Here is a 20,038-nt window from a genome sequence, read left to right as displayed (position 1 = left end):
ATTAGACTAAGTTAGACTAAAGTAATAATCGTGTTTCATTTTGGTTGTGTTTATTGCACCGAAAAACAGACAAAAAACATGTGTCCTTACTGTGAGCAGGCTTGGATTTCTTACTCTGCTTATTGTCCTGCTTGTTTCCATGGAAATATTGTCCCAGTCTATAATAATCCACACTATGGCATAAAAATCATACATAGAAAATGTTCTGGAGTATAGTTTTAACTTTCTATTTCTATGGAACCATGCAGTTAGTGACATACTTGTCCCTTTTACCGATGTACTGTTGACAAGCAAGTGAGACCAAATTACGGGTCAGATCGGCGCAGAGGCAAGCCTGCTCAAAGTAAGAACAAATGTATTCAGGGTGGTTTTTTAAATTGTAAAAATACCTGAAACTGAAGACATGCAAGATAGACAAGCAAAATTTTATAATGCCAATTTAAAATCAATGAAATACAAAGCATCTTCCACTAGAAAAGTTCCAGAGAGCACCTTTAAATAAACAAAAGAAGCAGTCGAAGCTTGAGAAATGCCTGCCTCTCTCTCATGCCTCCAATACTACAGCTCTATATACACAAACAGTATAAAATGTCTGACGCCCACTGGCCTGGCATCACCCCAGACACAAATCCTACATTCAGTTAGGCCCATACAAGTCATTATTTCTCCCATAGACAAAACAAAGCCATATGTGCAACTCCGAGCCATCACACAATATACAATGGCGTTATTTGTCATATTTTCGAGGGTATAAATGAATGAGGTGGTTCTTGTGAGTTTAACTGGAGCTGGGTGGAGAGACAGAGCCCACAGTGAAACAGCAGGTGGCTCTGGACAAGCTCTCTATAGCGTACAGTAAATATAAACACATGCCCCATGCTCAAAGACAGGGCTGTTACCTCTGCCTTCGCCATATTTTCACTATATAGTCACACTGGTTCAAGTTTAGCCCTGGTTTAGTCCTGATGTAGACTCGGTTTGGTGATGGTTTAGTCTTGGTTTAGTCCTGGTTTGGTCCAAGTTTAGCTCTGGCTTTAGTTCCAATTTGGAAAAGTGGAAGCTGCGTGGACTAGGTTACTACTACAACTACTATTACTGCTGTTACAACCACCACAAAACTATTACTTCAATTTTCTTATTAGTATTACTAGTTACTACCATAGACTGTATAAAGAAGTGGATTAAAAGAGTGTGAGGTCACCCATAGTGTTGAAAATGAAGCTCACGATGCTAGCAGTTACAAGGCCGAATTTGAAGCCAGTTCCATATTAAGAATAGGAATTGATTGAACAGACAAAATAGAGAAATAAAAAAAAAAAAACATTTCAAGACCAAAATGACAAGGCTGACTGTAGTAGTTAAGGAGAGAAGGGCAACGTTTTTCAGTACAAAGTGAATTAGAGCCAGAATTGATGGAGCCGATACTATCAATATTATTATTCTACATAGCACGCGGATAGATTCCAGTCATTAAAATTCACTTTACTCTTTCATGCATTATTTCACTACATAATGGTCCTGGCAGTGGTAAACTATTATGTTAGCCACAGCTGCCGTGGGGTAGACTGACAGAAGTGAGGCTGCCAATCTGTGCCATCAGCAATTTGACCAACACCAATCACTTACACATCACATTTGTAGAAGGCAATGTGGGTGCAGCAACAACAATATGCACTAAACTAGTCACTGCTGCCCCACAATCCCCACTGCAACACATCGTATTCATAGTAGTCTCCAATTCCAGTTCTAACCAACTCTTTTAAGATTTGGACTTCACTGGACTATTGTTAAGAGTTGAGTTTGCAGTGTGGGTAGGGCTCAAATCAAGGTTTGAACTAGCTACCTTCTGGTTATTGGGCAAACACCCTGTCACTGTTGCACTCCTTAACAGAGCAGTATAATAACTTCTCTGAATGGCCTGCTGTTTTTCTAATCTGGAGTGCTCTGTGGGCTTTGGGTTCCAGTAAATTTCTGGCACATGAAATAATCCTCATGCTTCACTTTTCAGTTTTCTTTCTACTGCAGCTCCATCTCAAGCCAAGAACAATTAGGCTCAGGAGTTTGGGAGTCCCCTTCAGAAAGTCAAAAACCTGGTGCACTCTGGGATACTTCGGTGTACAGCTATGGAGGTGGACAGGGCCGTGAAAGAGAAGGGGAGTCAACGGGAAACGAGTCTGTGTCCAGATAGTCATTTACTTGACTATCTTTGAAGATACTTCTAAAAATAGTTTTCAGACACCAGATTTTTACTCCTACTTGAGTAGTATTTTGTTTGAAGTAACAGTACTCTTATTTGAGTAAAAGTAAAAGAGTTGGTTACTCTTCCCACTATAAGTAAGTCTACAAGTGACAAAAGCTTTATGCTGATAATATTAAATGATTTGGGCATACTCTTTATTGCATTGCTCCTTCAGATATATGTTTTTTCAAATTTTTAGGCTCATTTTTGAAGTATTATTTCTTTTTTCGTCCTTCCCATTATATTAACTTCAAATCCTTAATACAGATGTAACATCCTGACACTCACTCTTACAATTACTTTTACTTGAGTAGCAGAAAATTATTATGGGTCACTACTTTGTACTTTTACTGATATTAGTATTGAGTATTAAAGTTAGGTGACCAATATAACGTATAATATAAACACATTTTTGGCTATCTATCCACCTCTGCCCATGTCCAAATGGCAGACACAACAGAACCAAGACACCAGGCATAGCAAAGCAGTGTGAGGGATATTGGATGTGATACAGAGGATTGGGCAGAGCTCCAGTTCAGCTCTCCAGATGTGAAAACACTTCTCATCTGGGCTTTTCTTCACAAAGGGTTTCCTCTCAGTGAAATTAAACTATTATCAATCACACTGGCAAAATACACAGAAACAGTTGTAGTTAAAGTGCAGAGAAAGACTGAGGAGGTGTGTATTTGAATAAGTTTAAAGGGATTGTTTCCAGACACAATGAATCCAATAGGAAAATCTATATTCAGATGGCTTGCTACTTCAAAATAAAGTCATTTTTAAATAGGATTAAGTTTCAAGAGCAAACACAGAGCTTAATTGTTCATTTACATCTGGACTGTGTACTTTTCTGATGCAGGGCCTCCACCGCGCCAACTTGAGAGATCCATGGAAAGGTACCTCCACATTCACACAAGAATGCATCTGTTTTAAGTTTAATGTCATACTGTGGAACATTTCAAGTGAAGCAATAACATCCATGAAGATAAAGAGACAGCAGACCCTTCACCAGAAAAGTTACAGAGTACAACTTTAAATGAAAGGAAGATTGTTGATGATGCCCTGGCAGTTGCACTCCATCATCATAGCAACATTTGAATGGGGAAAGGTTCTCAAAAACTTCTTAAGGAAGGAATTGTTCTCCTGAAACCTATTCATAAATAAAGGGGGGGCGTAATAAATTGCTAATTGAAGGTCAAATAATCTGTTTATGCAGAATTATGAAAATAAATAATATTTTTTTTTAACATTTACCTTTAGTTGCTGCAATATCAATTTAGTCTATGTAAGGGTTTATGGGAAAGGTTTACAAACCCTAAACCACTTAAGACAAAAAGTAAATATGTGAGCTCAGTGTTTTTCTTGTATGACTATATTTTTAAACGCTAACCGTCAGAGCTTTACAGCATTAGCATAATTTATTTTGGTGCAGAGCGGTATAACTGCAGCTGAGGCATCACGTCAGCACACAAGGAGCTCAAGCTGTTAAAACAAAGCCATGCAAATCAGAGCAGTTATCCCTATTTCTGCTGGAGCCCTGAAGGGACAAAACACACACAGGTGCTCACGCCATTTGAGTTTTTACTATTGAAAGAAGCAGGTGAGTGGTGCTGTGTGCTAAAGCTTCAACTACTCATAGTTTTCAGGTTTTAAATGGCTGCAATCTTAGTTTCTTATCCTTAATACTGAAACCTCTAATATTTATTATATATACATACGTCCATACATATACATATACATATACATATACAATATATAAATAACAGGAAACTAAAATTCATGAATATTGCCATAACCTACACATCATAACAAATGTTTAAGGCAATATAGGAGGATTTATAATTTGAATCTACTGAATCTCACATTATTACTTATTATAATATTTTTTCATTAAACAGTGGTAGAATGGTAGAATGTTTTTTTTAGCCATTCAAATAAGGTTATGATGGATACTACAAGCCAGTGTCACATTTCTATCATGCTTTGTCCAGAGTTGTTGTTTCTGGCAACAGGTCCTGAGGAAATCCCTGTTTCCATGGCAGCTTTGATAGCATCGGTTTCCCCCAGTTACGACCAATCCTCTGACGTAATCCTGAAACCAGACCAGGACTGTCTCACCTGGACTACACCTGGACTAGATCTGATCCTAGTCCAGATAAAGCCCCTTCCATTTGGGGAATTAACTTTCACTATCTGTTCCTTAAGGCTCCATACATTTTGAATAGAAAGAGAAATGGGGTTGTAGAGTAGGAAGACACATTCAGCACTGTTCCAATTGGGAATAATCACAAAAATCTATAAAACTAGTATCATTCAAAAGATATAATATTTCGTTAATCACTATGGCAGCAGTTCTAGATTCCCATCATTCTGAAACTGAAAAAAAAAAAAAAAAAATACATGAATGGAATAAATGTGGACATTTTCTGAATAATTTTAGAATACTATAGAATCTATATCAGAAAGACAACACACACACACACACACACACAAAAAGTGTGGTATCATTTTATACTAAGGATTGGGCCTTTTCCGTAGTGTCATAATCAAGTTTGAGGGAATCTTGTTCATTTTAAACAATAAATGTCAAGATAATTAAAGCATTGTCCTGCAAATTAGCAGATTCTTGGATATAAAGTTAGGTTATATCTGGCATTTTGGGTTTATTTAGCCTATTTCTCTACATGGGTCACAACACAGATTAAACAAGTCACCAGTGCGCACAAAAGTGTTAGACCAAGATTCATTATTTTAATTAGATTATAAGTATTAATATGGGACAACAGCAGAAAGGGAAAATTAGTAGTGAGTAGCTGAAGATTTTTTGGTATTTATATGTGAAAAATATCTGTCTATAAATAAATAAATTGTTTCCTAGTACTTTTTCTGTATAAACAATTGTTTTTTGCATGAACTCCCGGGCAGGTGTAGTCCTGTGAGTGCAGTTTGGGTGAGAGCTTTTGCCATGCTCACTTTTAGTCCACTAATCCACAGATCTTTCGTCGACCAAGAATTTCTTTAGTTGATAACAGCCCTAGATATTTCCTTTCACTTGTTGTCGTGGAAGCCCCTTACCACACTGCCCTGACCCTTACAGCATCTCCTCCAATGACGGAAACATGCTGCGAGTGTTTAGTCCATTCTCTAAAACATAAAACCATTTCAACTTTTCAAACAAAGTATGCATTTTCAAACAGAGGACTTGGATGGAAATACAATTATAGGAGCGGACCGGGAATCCAAATACAAACGGGATTTTGGCAGCTGTTTAAGGCAGGGCTACCCTCGACTAGCGCCCACGCTAACTCTGAAAGGAAAACACCAGAACAAGCGAGCTCACCACAGCGCTGGGCTAACGCTGTGAAAAATGAGGGCAAATGGCGAGAGGGAGAAAGATTTATTGGAAATAGTGCTGGAAAATTCTTAATCAAAGTCAAATTAAAGACCGAAAGATTTACAAGAGCAGTCGTTAAGTTGTTTCTCAGAACAGGAGCTGCACGAGAGGTTTGTGAAAGAGTGGGAATGTGAAAATTATGTTTTTTTTATTTGACAAAACAGAAAATATTATAAACACTGCACTCCAATATTCATGCTATATTTTATTACAAGAGATTCTATGTTCTCCCTGTGTGGGTGTGTATCTTCCATGTTTAAATAAATTATATAAAATTTGTTTAGATTCAGATCACAATTCAGAGCTCCTGACACTTAACAAAGTTTAACCTTAACCTTATTCACAGACAAATTTCAGCCTAATAGTAAATAGATGTAATCTGATTAAAGCTACTCAAATCAAAATACACATATATAAAATAAAAAATACATATATTTTTGTTGCCTGGCAAATTCAGACTGATGTCTCTCTGTAGTTGTTATACAGATTAATTGATTCAGCAAAAATCAGTTTTTCGGCCCACTGTAAGATTTTTTTTCCTAATCTACCTGTCAGTCACACCCATCTAAATTTTCAGAGATTCACTGGTGACCAAACTCACATCTAAAGGAGTGTGTATTCTGGATCCCAGGCAAATATATTTGCATTGTGAAATTGTAGATGTCTCATAAAATGTCTCAGTTCATAGCTCGAATAAAGTGCATGTTATGCCTTACCCACATTGTTCAAATATTTTCCCTGTGCATATCTCAGCAATCTCCTCTGATAAAAACAACATTTGGACCATTCGGCAGATTCACTTCTACAAGCAGTTATTTTTACTGTGTAGCTGTAAGGAGCCTATTGTAGCCCACTGAGAGGTTAATGTAGAGATGGCAGAGAGGAGGGAAAATGTGTGTGTGTGCGTTTGTGTGTCTGTGTGTGCACGCTTTTCTATGTGTGTGTGTGTATGTGTGTGGGACAGTGTTTCCATGGTGGGACAACCCAGGAATCTGCGCCCGGTGCCAAAACGTGGGGAACCCCTCTGAAAAACAGGAGAGAAGCACCCGCCCCAAAGCAGAAGGGCACAGGGTCCTAAAGACGGATGTGTTTATGAAGCAGACTAAAGCTATATGGGATATGACTTTTATTGATCTGCAAAGTGGAGGTAATGTTAGATGATGAGAGAGGAAGGTAATGCACAGGACCAGCTATAACCAGAGTTCTATGAGCATTAAGCAGTAATAGCACAGGACAGAAGAGAAGTGTTTGGACAAATTGTATGATTGATATGGCTGGAAAGCTGGTGAACTTAACATAAATCTAAGGGCAATACACATTTGTAATATAATTTGAGATTGTTTTAATGACTTATGCAACAGAAAAAAATGTCTTGCCCATTGACACATTGGTAGAGTGCTTTACTAGGATCAGAAATTAAACCACCAACCTTCACGGAAGAGCAGAGGGCAAAACCTGTACAACAAAATGAATTTATTCCCAGGGAGGACTGGCCTGGTATATGGAGCTGTAATTTCAAACTGAATTTAAATTTTGTACAGAATTAAGCTTTTAGTAGTGCTAAACACCCAGACTTGCAAACACCTTCAGAGACAAAATACTCCAATGACATAACAATATGCCCCATCCATCTACACTGTTTTTATCCACTGACATGCAATATTTAATGCAATATTTTCCATAATATTTAATCAAAATTCCAAATGTATTTTGTATTTATAACTGTGCAAAATTATTATGTTTATTTGCTGAATTTAACTAAAAAGTAAAGTCATCCACTAAAAATAGGTAACTGAGAGAAAGGCAAACAAAAAAGATTAACCAAAAGAAACTGCCTTTAGGTCATGAGCATAAGGGATTTCTATGTATAAATACAATGATGTAAACATAATACAAAACAGTGCTCTTCTATGAGGGGCCAGAGGAGGAAGAGCCGGAGATTAATCACAGACTGAAAGAGGAAAGAGGAAACACAATCGTGTGTTGTCGGTTGTAAACAGACTGTGTCACATGTGCAGAGCTGGAGGGGCTTCCTCTCCACTTCCTCCTCTCCTCAGGTGGAACCAAAGACCAGAGGAGAGTAGTACTCAGTAACTTTTAGTAACTAACTTTTTAGTTACTAAAATTACTAACTTTTTGAAAAAAAATTTAAAAAAGTATTTTTCAGAATACTTTTCTGGCAGCATACTTTTACTTTTATTTTTGTTGAAGTAACTGTAACAGTACTTTTCCCTGAGTAAAGGTGTTAGTTACTCTTCCCAAGTCTACAAGTGACAAAAGCTTTATGTTGACAATATGAAATAATTTGAACATTTGTGTTTCTTTGTGCATTATTTGATGCTTTTTTTCTTCTAATGACATTATCTTAAAATTATAAATCAGATGTTACTCTAAGGTTTACTTGAGTAGTACTTATTCCATTACTTTGTACTTCTACTAAGATTAATAGTAGTGTATTAAGTACATACATACATACATACATATAAGCATCATAGATATCTAGTACATATATTCAATATAAATATTTAAACACATATGCATACCACACATATTTTCACACACGCAGAAACATATTTTCTGTTATGGTCGTACTAACTTATAATAATGTTAACATAGGCACAAAGTTTATCGTTTATGATTGTACAAAATAAACAGTAACGAGAATGAAAAATTTAAGGATTTCTTGTTTTTGTTTATGGTAGTACAAACTAATAATAGAAATGAAGAAGGCACAAAAATTTATCGTTTATGATCGTACAAAATAAACAGTAATGAGAATGAAAAATTTAAGGATTTTTTAGTTTTTGTCACACCCCCCAGGGAATACTGATCATGTCAGGCATGAACTAAAAAACAAATTCAAAGTTGTAAAGTCAAAGTTTGGTGCTGCTCTATTCTACTCTGTTGTGTCTGTTTTTATGAGATGTTCACTTGTTTCCAGTGAATTCCTGAAAACACAGTTGGAAGTCGAGTTGGAAGTGTTTGGAGTTAGCTCATTGGTGGCAGAAGCTTTCACAGGCTTTAGAATGGATCACATCCGACCCCAAGTGTTTCAGCAAATCCACATTCACAAGACAATGAGACAGTTACTAGATTTTAAACTGCAAAACATTCATATGATTATTGAATAAACGCACGTGTAAAATTGCTTAGAGCTTCCATGTTATTACACAGTGTTCATTCCAAATTCCACAAAAATGCATTAATCTTATGACAGAAAAACACTTCGGTGGCGGAAGGCGTCTGTAGCCACAGTTCCCCTGGGCCAGACTAACTGAAGAGTTATAGTTGAGTTATAGATGAAAAGCAAGAAGAACAAAATGTGACTACACAGCTCTTTTATTGACATACTGAAAAAAATACTTCAACTCTTGCCACCTTCAAGTCCTCCTTAAAAGAGTGGCTAAAGAAAAAACAGACTTGTGGACACTTTTAGTATAGATTCGTTACTTGTTTTTGCTTTGTTTAAATTTGTGGTGTTACCTGCCTAGGGACTACAGATGGAAATTAGCAGTCTTGCTATAATCTGGCATATTTACACTGCAATGTTGTAGATGTTCATGAATATGCACTGTCCCTATTAAATAAATAAATAAAATAAAAATATAAGTGAGTTTGTAGTAAATTCAAAATTGAAAAGATGAGGGAAAATAATAAAAAGTGTCCCAAAAATATCAGCAGAGCTTATTTCCCATTTGTTGCTCTGGATTCTAAACAATCTGTATTGAAAAAAAAAAAAAAACAAAAAAAAAAAAAACATTCAGAGTCATTTGAAATAGCTAATTTGCTTCTTTATTTACAATGCAGGACCTGTGTGTCGTGCCTTAACTCATTTATGCCACTTACAGTATCTGCAGTGGAAACAAGTCAAGATACACATACACAGGTTATGATGAGGTTGGGTTCAGACTGGAGGGTGACTTACTGCCACCACTTAAACCACCTCCTCCTCCTCTTCTTGTTTTTCTTGTCCACTTCGGCTTGGAGCTCCTCCGCTATGACTTTGATCTGTTGCAGCTGATCATCTAATTTGTTCAGGGACAGCTGCAGCTCTTCACATCTGAGGAGGGCAGAGGTTTTCTTGTCCTCACTGTGTTTCAAAGCCGTGTTCAGCTCCTTAATAGTTTTTTGGTGGAGTATGTTCTCCTCCACCGTGGCCTTGTGGATGGAGTGACATTTTTCCACAGCTATAAAACTCATTTTCTGTGAGTCCAAGTCATTTTGTAATTTTGGAACTTTGTTGCCCTCAGTGTTCAGGCTCTCCTCCCGCTCCTGTGCCTTGTTGAGGGCCTCTTCAAGCGAGAGCAGAATCTAGCATGAGGACCTGTTTGTTCCAGGTCTCCTCAGCTGCCTGCATCTCTGCTGCAAACGTTGACTCCAGGGTGAGAAGCTGCTTGTTGAGTGTCTCTCTGCTGCAAGGGTAGACTCAAGATGGAAAACTTCTTCAGCTGACCGTGTCTGCTCAACGAGGACAGACTCCAAGGCAGTGACCTTCCTCTTCAGAGCCTGCTTCTCCTTGTGTGCCTTCTGGAGCTCCTGTTGGGTGCTGACCAGAAGCTTCTCTTTGGTCTCCCGCTTCACAATGGCCTCTTGCAGAGTAGTCTTCAGCGCCCTGTTCTCTTGTTTACACTGTTCTAGTTTTTGAGTATTCTTCATACTAGCCACCTTCAAGTTCTCTATGGTGTTGTGGGCATACTTTAGCTCCTCAAAGACATCATAGACATAGTAGTGGTTGTTTGCCTTCTGCATTTTCAGTTGTTCTTCATGCTGCTTCACGTTGTCTTGGTTTCTGAGGGCAAGACTCTGCTGCTCTTGGGAGAAACTCTTAAGATTCTTGTTCTCCTGGTAGAGGCTGTGCACATACTTGTTCACCACCTGCTCTAACTGTCTCAGTCTCCGTGTCTGTTTAACGTTGACGTGGGGTTGTTCTTGGTGGGCTCTTTGGACCTCTTGAAGTTGCCATCTTAGGTCCTACACAAGTGGGCTCGGGATTGAACCAAACGGGATTCACGCTTCTGTCTGGATGTTTTGCACCACCTTGGCAGCCTGGAGCACAGAGGACAGGAGCAGCCCACCCAGACCTGTAGTCCACAGCGCATTCTCACTTTCTCTGCATGGATCCAGTGGCCTTGCTCGTCCCAGTCTGGACCCAGCACATGGCGGACAGAGCCTATAGACCTGTCTGACCAACTCGCTCGGAGAACAGCAAAAGACCAAGGAGGGGTTGCGTGTTATGATGAGTGCCACCGTGTATTTACCACTGTTACACAGACTAGGAGCTTCTGCTCCAGGCTGATTTGCGGTGAGTTGTGTAAAGTTATAGGCCACATGCTGCTGTTTTATGAGTTCATGATGATAACTTGGGATGAGGACGGCTCGCGGTGTTAACTGGGAACCTCGGTACCTTTCGCAATTACATATGCAATGGGAAACAGCAATTCGGGGACACAAACATGATACAAACTTTTTTCACCATATTGCAGTGCGTCATCGCGTCAGAAGTGATCCAACGTGCATGTGCTGAACGACCGGAATTTTTTTAAAGCAGAATAAACATTTACATGATCGCGGAACAAAATGTAAAAGGTATCAGCAACTTGAAAAGTATCACTTCATAACATCACAAGGTGGAACAGAGCCATTTGAGCTTTGGAAATGTAGGCAGAGTAATAATAAAGGATTGCTCAAATATGTGTGAATTGTTATATTTTTGTATAGCAATATATTGCACTTCAAAAAGTATCATGAGGGCACAATGCTCAGTCTGCAGTGTCGGTGAATGGGTCTGTTTACGTTGTGCACATGTTCCAGCAGCTCATGTTACTTTGTTGAGACTAATCACTGAAATAGCTGAAACTGCAACAAACCAAGATTAAACTTCAAGGAGTAAATAGGACAAGAACCAAACCTGGACTAGAGGATGAAACAAGAACTAAACAGAGCTAAATTGGGACTCAAATGTAGGCCTAAACCAGATGTAAACAAATACTTAACATGGACTAAATCAGCACTATACCAGAATTAAACCAGGACTAAATCAAGACTTAAGTATAGACAACATCAGCAATAAACCAGGACTTAACTGCAGAACTAAACCAGTTAAACAGAGATGCCAGATCCCAAAATAGACTAAACAAGAACTAAACCAGAACAAAGCAATCAGAATTACGTACCAAACTTGAACTAAGTCAGAACTAAACATGAACTGATCTAGGACTGAATTATAGGACAAAACCAAGACTAAACCTGGACTAAACCTGGACTAACCCTGGACTAAATTGTAGAATTAAACCAAGACTAGGAAACCAAACATGAACTAAACCAGGATTTAATTATAGAGCTAAAACCAAAACAAGAATGCAACCAGGACTCAATTAGAGAATTATAGACCCCAAATAGGGACTAAACCAAGACTATCCCTTGGAGCCCAAACAAGACTAAACCAGAACCAAGTGAGGTCTAACCCCAGGACTTGAACTAAACAGAAGTAAACTACAAAACATATCCAGATCAAATCCAACACTTCATTTTAACCCGTTCTTAAAGTGCACCGTGTAACATTTCTGGTGGAGGGTCTGCCATCTGTTTGTCTCCATGGAGATATTACTTTTTTCCCTTGATTATTCAACAGTAAAAAAAAAATAAATGTAGTCACTAATCACAGTTCAGACTGGTTAATGGTCAAATCTATGGAGAAGCAAGCAAGCATGGAAAGAACTTTTTTTTTTGTATTTTTGAGCAATAAAACACCTGTAATTTAACAAATGCAAGAGAGATATGTTTAATGCCATACTGCGGAACATTCTAGGCAAAGAAATAACATCTCCATGGAGACAAGCAAGTATAGAACTCTAACTAGAAGTTACACAGTGTACCTTTAACTAAACTATATAAAATGTACAGCCATACCTATTTCTTCCATTAAAACTATGTGATCTGTCTGCTTGTATCTATGTTGCTTGGTTGAATAGACAGTGATGAATTGTGGACCCAACTCCATGTGTTTAAGCTGCTCACGTTTCTCCGTTGAGGCTAATCAGTGAAATTGCTGTTTGTAAACCTCTTTAACCCCCACATCTGGGAGCAGTCGCCTGTCCCTCTCCCAAAAACCCCAAAACAGTGTGTTTGTGATCGGCCCGCACTCAAAAGGCCAATGGAAACTTGTGCAAATGTGACTGGTGTAAAAATACAGCAGTACTGTGCATTAATGTAGACCACATGTGGGCTCTGGCAGAGCTAGCGAGAGGAGGGGAGAGGGGGGAGAGAGGAGAGTCCAGGGATGTCTCCAAATATACACTACTAAAAATGAATTTAAATGACTTGAAAGCAGATTATTAAAGTGGAGATTGGGCATATTTTACTTATTATATTTTGTTCTTCAGTGAAGTTAAATCAGCTAAAAGTGATAAGTCCCCTAAGCTGTTTTGGTCACCTTGCATTAAAATGTATCTTCATTCATTTCAAGTTCAGTCAAATAAGTTGTAAATTATAATATAAGTGAATTTATTGTTTGTGAGATTTTGTGTTGCATATTTCTCAACTTTGGTGACCAGATAAACTTTCATTTTAACCTTTTGCAACACAACATAGACAAATATATTTAAGAACTGTAAAAACTATTGCAGTATAGTACATAGTTTGAATTCAAGTCATTTTAACTCATGTGTGTATAATACAGATTTTTACCTTGGGCTTTCTCCACAAACATGACCTTGGAGTCGGGCTGGAAGTTGTGTCCCTCTAGGACCATGGGGAGTCCTCCGGAGGCAGGGCAGGTCTCCAGGCTCTGTTTATCCACCAACGGCAACTCCTGTGCCGATCTCTGAGCTGAGAGAGAGAGAGAGGGAGGGAGGACAGAGGGAGGAGAGAGGGAGAAAGTGAAGGAATGGGAGAGAGAAGAGACAGGGAGGGAGAGAGAGAGAGAGAGAGAGAGAGAGAGAGAGAGAGATGGAGGCAGAGAGTAAATGAGAGGGAGAGAAAGGAGAGCAGGATATAGAGAGAGTGAGGAGACAGGGAGGGGTAGAGGGAGAGAAAGAGAAAGAGAGAAAGATAGATGAGGAAAGAACGGGAGGAGAGAGAGACAAACGAGGGGGAGGAAGGTAGAGAAAGAGAAGAGAAGATGAGTGGAAGTGAGGGAGTGAGAGGAGAGAGTAAGAAAAGTAGAGAGATAGAGAGAGAGGAGAGAGAGAGGGAAAGACAGTGGAGGGGGAGAGAGAGGGTGGTAGGGACGGCAAGAAGAGAGAGAAGAGGTTAGACCAACCCACCAGGCAAACCAGAGCATCCAGACACGGGCACAAGCTGAGAATAAACTACAGCTTTTCATCATTATAACACAATATTACGTAATTTTAAGATTTGCTGTTTAGTTATGGGTGGTTAGTTTTGAAAACAACATTAAAGGAAATAGAAAAGTTCACAGACTATGTTATTAAATAGCTGGAAAGCATCTGCTGTTAATGTGTCTTTGAGCAACACACATTTACTATTTACTTAACTCAGTCTGTTGCTGGAATGTCATCTGACGTAATAAGTAAAAGCAAGAAACAGTATTTACAGTATAAGTATGAGTATGAATACAAGTAATAGCAGTAATAGTAAGAAAGTCAAGTCGTATTTATTTGAGTATTTTTTCTAGTTTATAAGTGCTTAAAGGTGCATTGTGTAACTTTTCTGGTGGAAGGTACATCAAATGCTTTTTTCCAAGATGTTATTGCTTTGTCTGGAATGTTTCACAGTATGGCATTAAACCCTTCTATCTTCAGGGAGGTAGAGCTGTTTAATGTCATATTGTGGAACATTCCAGGCAGAGCAATGACATATCCACAGAGACAAGCAGGTGACAGACCCCAAAAACTTACATAGAGCACCTTTAAGTTTTGGATATTTTCTTCCATGTCTTCAAGTGGTACCACATATTAAACACTTAACATATGCTTTTATTTTGAAATCTGCGTGATACAATCTCTGGCTTGAGTCCAACCTGGGTCTCTCCTCTGGCTCTGCTCCATCGGTGAGGGGTGCAGCTGAGGGAATAGAACTGGTCCAACCACTATATTTTGTTTTCAGTGAACCATTTTTTTTACTGCACGTTAAAAAGCAGTTTTATTTAGAGTCAGAGTGAGATTTATGAACACAACTGTGAGTCCCAGCAGTCTCTCACCTTTTGGCAATGCTCTGTTCTTTGTAAACTTTTATTTTTCCTTGAAACAATCTATAACTGTCAAGAATGATTTGTATAATTTTAAATACTGTATTTGAAGGTGCATTGTGCAAAAGCTGGTTAACACTGATTTAAACTAGTTAACAATAATAATATTGAGTAGGCTATAGTCTGTACACTAGATGTCATCAAAAACACAAAAAGTTAAGAATGCAAAAGCTCATAATTTGACATAATACATTATAAGGGTTGTTTGAAGCCTATATCCCTACAACTTCTACTTGTTCTATCATTTTTGTTATCTGCCTTAAAGAACATAAAAAAATCTGAACTAAACAAAGACTAAACCAGGCCTAAACCAAGACTACACCAGAACTAAGGAAACCAGGACTAAACCATCACTAAACCAAGGCTCAACAAGGACTAAACCAGTTCAGATTCAAAACTCAACCAGGAATAAACCAAGACTCAACCAGGACCAAACCAAGACTCAAATAGGACCAAACCAAGACTATACCAGGATTAAACCATCACTAAACCAAGGCTCAACCAGGACTAAACCAGTTCTGATTCAACGCTCAAGCAGGAATAAATCAAGACTCAAACAGGACTAAACCAAGATTAAACCAGGACTAAAACATAACTAAATCCAGACTAAACCAGGACTAAACTATGGAACTAACAAGGACTAAACCAGGACCTAACAGGATTAAACTGGGAAGAAAGTATTGGATAAAACGGGACTAAACCAGTCTAAAACAGGGGCTTGAAATTAGCTAATTGAGAACATGTATAAGATAATAACAACCACTTCTGTTTTGTTGTCTTGCATTATTCCTGGTGTGCTGTGACTCTGTAGCTCCGTTGCACAGGCAGTGATGGATGCTGGTGGGGACTGCCGCTCACTGGCTGCTTTTCAGACCCAAACAAAGGAGTATTTGAGGAGGCTGAGCTCATGCTTTTAAACAGTCTTTCAGTTGGTGCTGCAGACTTCATCAGAGAGCTCAGAGCCATATCCTCCAGTAGGACGCCCAGAGGAAAGAGGGCCAGAAGAATAAAGGGGTCAATAACTGAAGAGACTTTAACTATGAGTGTTTTTGGATAATGCTACTAAAAACAAGCATTACAGTTTATGAAAAGTAACTGTGATTTATATGATTTATATCTCTATGAAAGTTTTACACATCTGTTTGGGCAAGGTTTAATCGTTTGTAAGTATTTGTAAACCTTTTCATTTGATTATCTAAGTGTTTGAGCGTTGGTAATGTTGGCATCTATTCTCTTTTGTGAAATGGAACAGTTTATTTCTCTTAAAAGCCCTATATTAAGCAAAACTGACTCTTGGGAGCTTTTAGTCATGCTCGAATGTTGTTACCTCCTCAAAAACATACCTGGAGTTTTGTTTTTGCTTGAGTTATCCTTTATTATTAGTCTGTCTACATTTCCAAAGCTCAAAATGCTCCGTTGCACCTTGTGATGTCATGACTCGGTATTTTTCAAGTTTACGGCTACATTGTACCTTTTGTTCAGTAGAGATGGGCAATTCCAGAGCTGAACTAAACCTAATGATAAAACACAAGCATAGCACTTCTGTATTATCACACACATTACAAGGTGGAACAGAGTGTTTTATGTTGAAGGAAGAACACAGCCTAAATATGCAGGATTTGTGTTATAGATGTGTGAATGAAACGAAACACAACTCCAGGTTTGTTTTTGTTGAAGAATTATACCATCAGAAAATCTGAAAATACTGTAATATGGGCCTTTCTCTTAATGCACATTGTAATAAGTGATTTGCAAATTGTGGGATAGTTTTGTTTCATAAGATAAATAAATACACTTAAACAATATCTTGGCCAACATATTCAAAGTTCACTATGTAACTTTTTGGTTCCATTATATGGCATTAATCTTACCAATCTCTAGAGAGACTAGTACGCCAAGTGGCAGGTTAGCCCTATGGAGAGGCGAGTTAATAAAATGATTGTGTCATAAATGTGTTCAATGTCACACTGCGAAACTTTCCAGGCAAAGCAATACATCTCCATGGAGACAAGCAGAGGTTAGACAACCATGAGAAAAGTTCCTTATTGCAGCTTTAAAGGGCCCATATTATGCTATTTTGTGACTTATGTTATAATGTTGTTTCCTCACACAAATACTTGAAGTTGTGTTTTGTTTCATTCACACATGTTTAGCATACAAACGTTGCATATTTAGGTTCTCAAACACTCTGTTTCAACTTATGACAGGAAGCGCTCCACTGTGTTTTTAAACTCCACACACCTTAAGTAGAATCATTTGGATCATCTGAGCCCTGGAATTGACAATCTCTACTAAACAAAAGTAAAAAGTAAAACTTACCACTACATGACATCACAAAGTGGAACAGAGAATTTTAAGCTTTAGAGACATACAGACTAATAATAAAGGGTTACTCAAACATGTGTGAATGAAATAAAAAACAACTCAGGGTATGTTTTTGAGAAGGCAACAATATTCTAACTAGATTTTAATATACGACCTTTAAGCTTTTGTGATGGACTAAGATTAAATATAAAATGAAATTCTTTTCCCACAATCATGTAGTAATTCCCAAAATGACTAGATGATTGTTTAGATATACTGGCCTATTATCACTATCATTATATGTTATGGCAGAGAGTGGTTGCTCACAGCACTCAATGGGGTTGGATGCAGCCTGTAGAGACACCATGCGCCCGGAGCTCTGGGTGATGTGGACTCTGAAGACCATCCTCACGCGTGTGTTCTTCCGCCCGATATCCGTCTCTCCTTTACGCAGCTCTATGTCTGAGTTACGCAGCTTCAGGATCCCAGCGCAGTCAATTCTGTTCAGAAAAAGACAAATATATAGATTTAGGGTCATTCGAAAGTCCAATGAGCTGCTGAACTGTTTGCTGATATATTTTTATATACTGAACCCCACAACTAGACTAGGATGAGGTAACACTAGTATAGGTGATAGAATGGTCATTTTATAATAACCATATATTTCAAAATAGTTTTTATGGCACCTGGAGAGAGAACTTGTTGGTGATTGTGGACTTTATACATTTTACACAAATCAACCTACTTTACATAACATTTTAGTGGCAAACTTTTCTCTAGTTCTCCACTGAAATGAACGGGATTCCACCTAAACCATAAGTGCCAATACTAACAGAGTGCAGGTCAGTAGCAGTAAGAATTAAAAGTGGGTGAGGAGGAATGGAGTTCAACAGTCCCTCCCATTTCGAAGTCGGAAATTTTCCATTCATTTTACCCTTGACTTTTTGAAAAATTCAAACTGAAGACATTGTGGAGGCTATCTAGCTATGTGGTAACTAACATCCATAACAAGATTGGTTTAAGTCCAAAAAGCACATTTAAAACAGAAGATTCAGCAAAATGTTTGTATAACTGAGCTGTTTATAAAGTCAGGACTTTAAATAAAATTATCATCCTGTGGTCATTAGTTACCACAGAGGTGATTAACCCTGACCAACCTTTCAAAATGATAATGTTTTTTTTGTTTTTGTTTTTTGTTTTGTTCTGGAAAATCTATGAGAAAAATTAAAGTGAAATTTACTTCCAGTACCAGGGGCAGGCAGTGTCTGTTGAGATTCATAAGGTGGATAGCGTCAAGGTTTCAGTCATCATTTTGCAAAATTACTCACTCCATATAGTCTTACACTTCAGTAACTCACAGAATCCTACCACTTTGTCCAACCCCTCATATAGCCCAGTATCTAAACATCTCTCTTCTCTTCCTTCATGAGTGTTTTCAGACTTTCCTTTTGGCACAGGTCTCAAGCGGCATTCCTCTGGTCCGGTTCACGTAAACTCTCCTCCCTCACATTCCTGTATCAGGCCCAGCTCTGGCCCAGGACCCCAGAACCAGCAGCAGGCATCCACCAAACGTACCATGTTATTTTATATAAACAGTCTTATGTAATACCCACACCATGACTTGCGGGGTATTCACAGAGTGGGAGCTACTCATGGGTTTTGGCTTCCGGTTTTATATGAAATTTTGAGGACATTTTCTCATTCAACAGATATAATATTTTGTTTTAAGTAGTTAATCACTATGGCAACAGTCTTAATAAATTATACTTATGAAAACTGTGGATAAATAGGTCACAAATAATAATGTAAATTTTAAAGGAGCACTGTGTAACTTGTTGTATTTTTGTTTTGTTTGTATTTTTCGCTTTGCCTGGAACGTTCCATAATATGGCATCAAGCCTATTTTTCTCTTGTGGAGAAGTGGCTGACTCTCCACCAGAAAAGTTACACAGTGCTCCTTTAAAATGTACAATATTATTTGAAACCCATTTATTATCAGGCCAAGTTTGATCTGTAGAGCGGTAACCCCGGGGACAGTAAGAATTTATGCAAAGATTAATGCCTTATTGTGTGTCTTTTCAATCTCCATGGAGACATAAACCTTAACCTTACTTTTTAAAACTTTGATCTGAAAGAATAATCAACAAACCAACCAAGTAATGTCCGTGTACATCTGTGCAGACTTACTAAAAATATTTCATTCTAACTCTTCCTGCTCCTGCTTATAAAATGTCTCTAAATGTCTCATCTCTCTTCAGTTCTTGTACAGGACGTTCCGGTGCGTGCGAGGGGAGCGAGAGGAGCCCGTGGTCCCGCTAACAAAAAGCTAACACAAGCTAACACAAAGCTTATGTGTTATATCCATTAAAGCAGAGAAAGTGCTGATCTAAGCAGCACCAGGCCAGACACTGTCCCGGGACGCTGCTGTAGCTCCTGGTGAAATCTGATCTCTCAGCCTTATAAAAGCTCAGAGTGGATCCTGGGCCAACGCAGAGGAAACCCAAACAGCTCCAGTAGCGAGGAGTAGAGGGAGAAGAGGAGTGAAAAGAGAGAGGAGAAGGAGAAAGAGGAGAAGGAATAGAGAGGGGGAGATAAGAGGGGAGTGAGGGAGAGAGGAGGGTATAGGGATGAAGAGGAGAGAGAAGAGGGGAGGGAGAGGGGAGAGGTAAGAGGGAAGGAGCATAGAGAGAGGTGAAGGGAAACAGAAAGATCAGATGCTCTTCATTAGAAATAATCACTAGTCTATCTCCTTTATACCATCTGCGATTCGATTCTTGAACTCTGTCTGAGATTTCTCTTAAGAGTTACTTTAAAGGTGCATTGTGTAACTTTTCTGGTGGTGGTCATTTGCTTGTTTCTACAGATATGCCATTGTTCTGCCTGGAATGTTCCA

General features: G+C 38.4%; 1 protein-coding gene across 1 annotated transcript in view; it reads right to left on the bottom strand.

Annotated features, from left to right (window-relative positions):
* Positions 1-20,038, bottom strand: part of nfatc1 (nuclear factor of activated T cells 1) — a 67,485-nt gene that overhangs the window by 29,844 nt on the left and 17,603 nt on the right. Inside the window, exons 5-6 of the mRNA XM_020939321.2 lie at positions 17,473-17,645; positions 13,320-13,460 (exon numbers count right to left, since the gene is read on the bottom strand). Coding sequence (XP_020794980.1) covers positions 13,320-13,460; positions 17,473-17,645 — 314 coding nt within the window. The remainder of the gene's footprint in view (positions 1-13,319; positions 13,461-17,472; positions 17,646-20,038) is intronic.

Source organism: Boleophthalmus pectinirostris, unplaced genomic scaffold (assembly GCF_026225935.1).
Source record: "Boleophthalmus pectinirostris isolate CB_2022bp ecotype Guang Dong unplaced genomic scaffold, ASM2622593v1 HiC_scaffold_21, whole genome shotgun sequence".
Classification (NCBI taxonomy): domain Eukaryota; kingdom Metazoa; phylum Chordata; class Actinopteri; order Gobiiformes; family Gobiidae; genus Boleophthalmus; species Boleophthalmus pectinirostris.
This window is presented reverse-complemented; position numbering and strand designations above follow the sequence as displayed.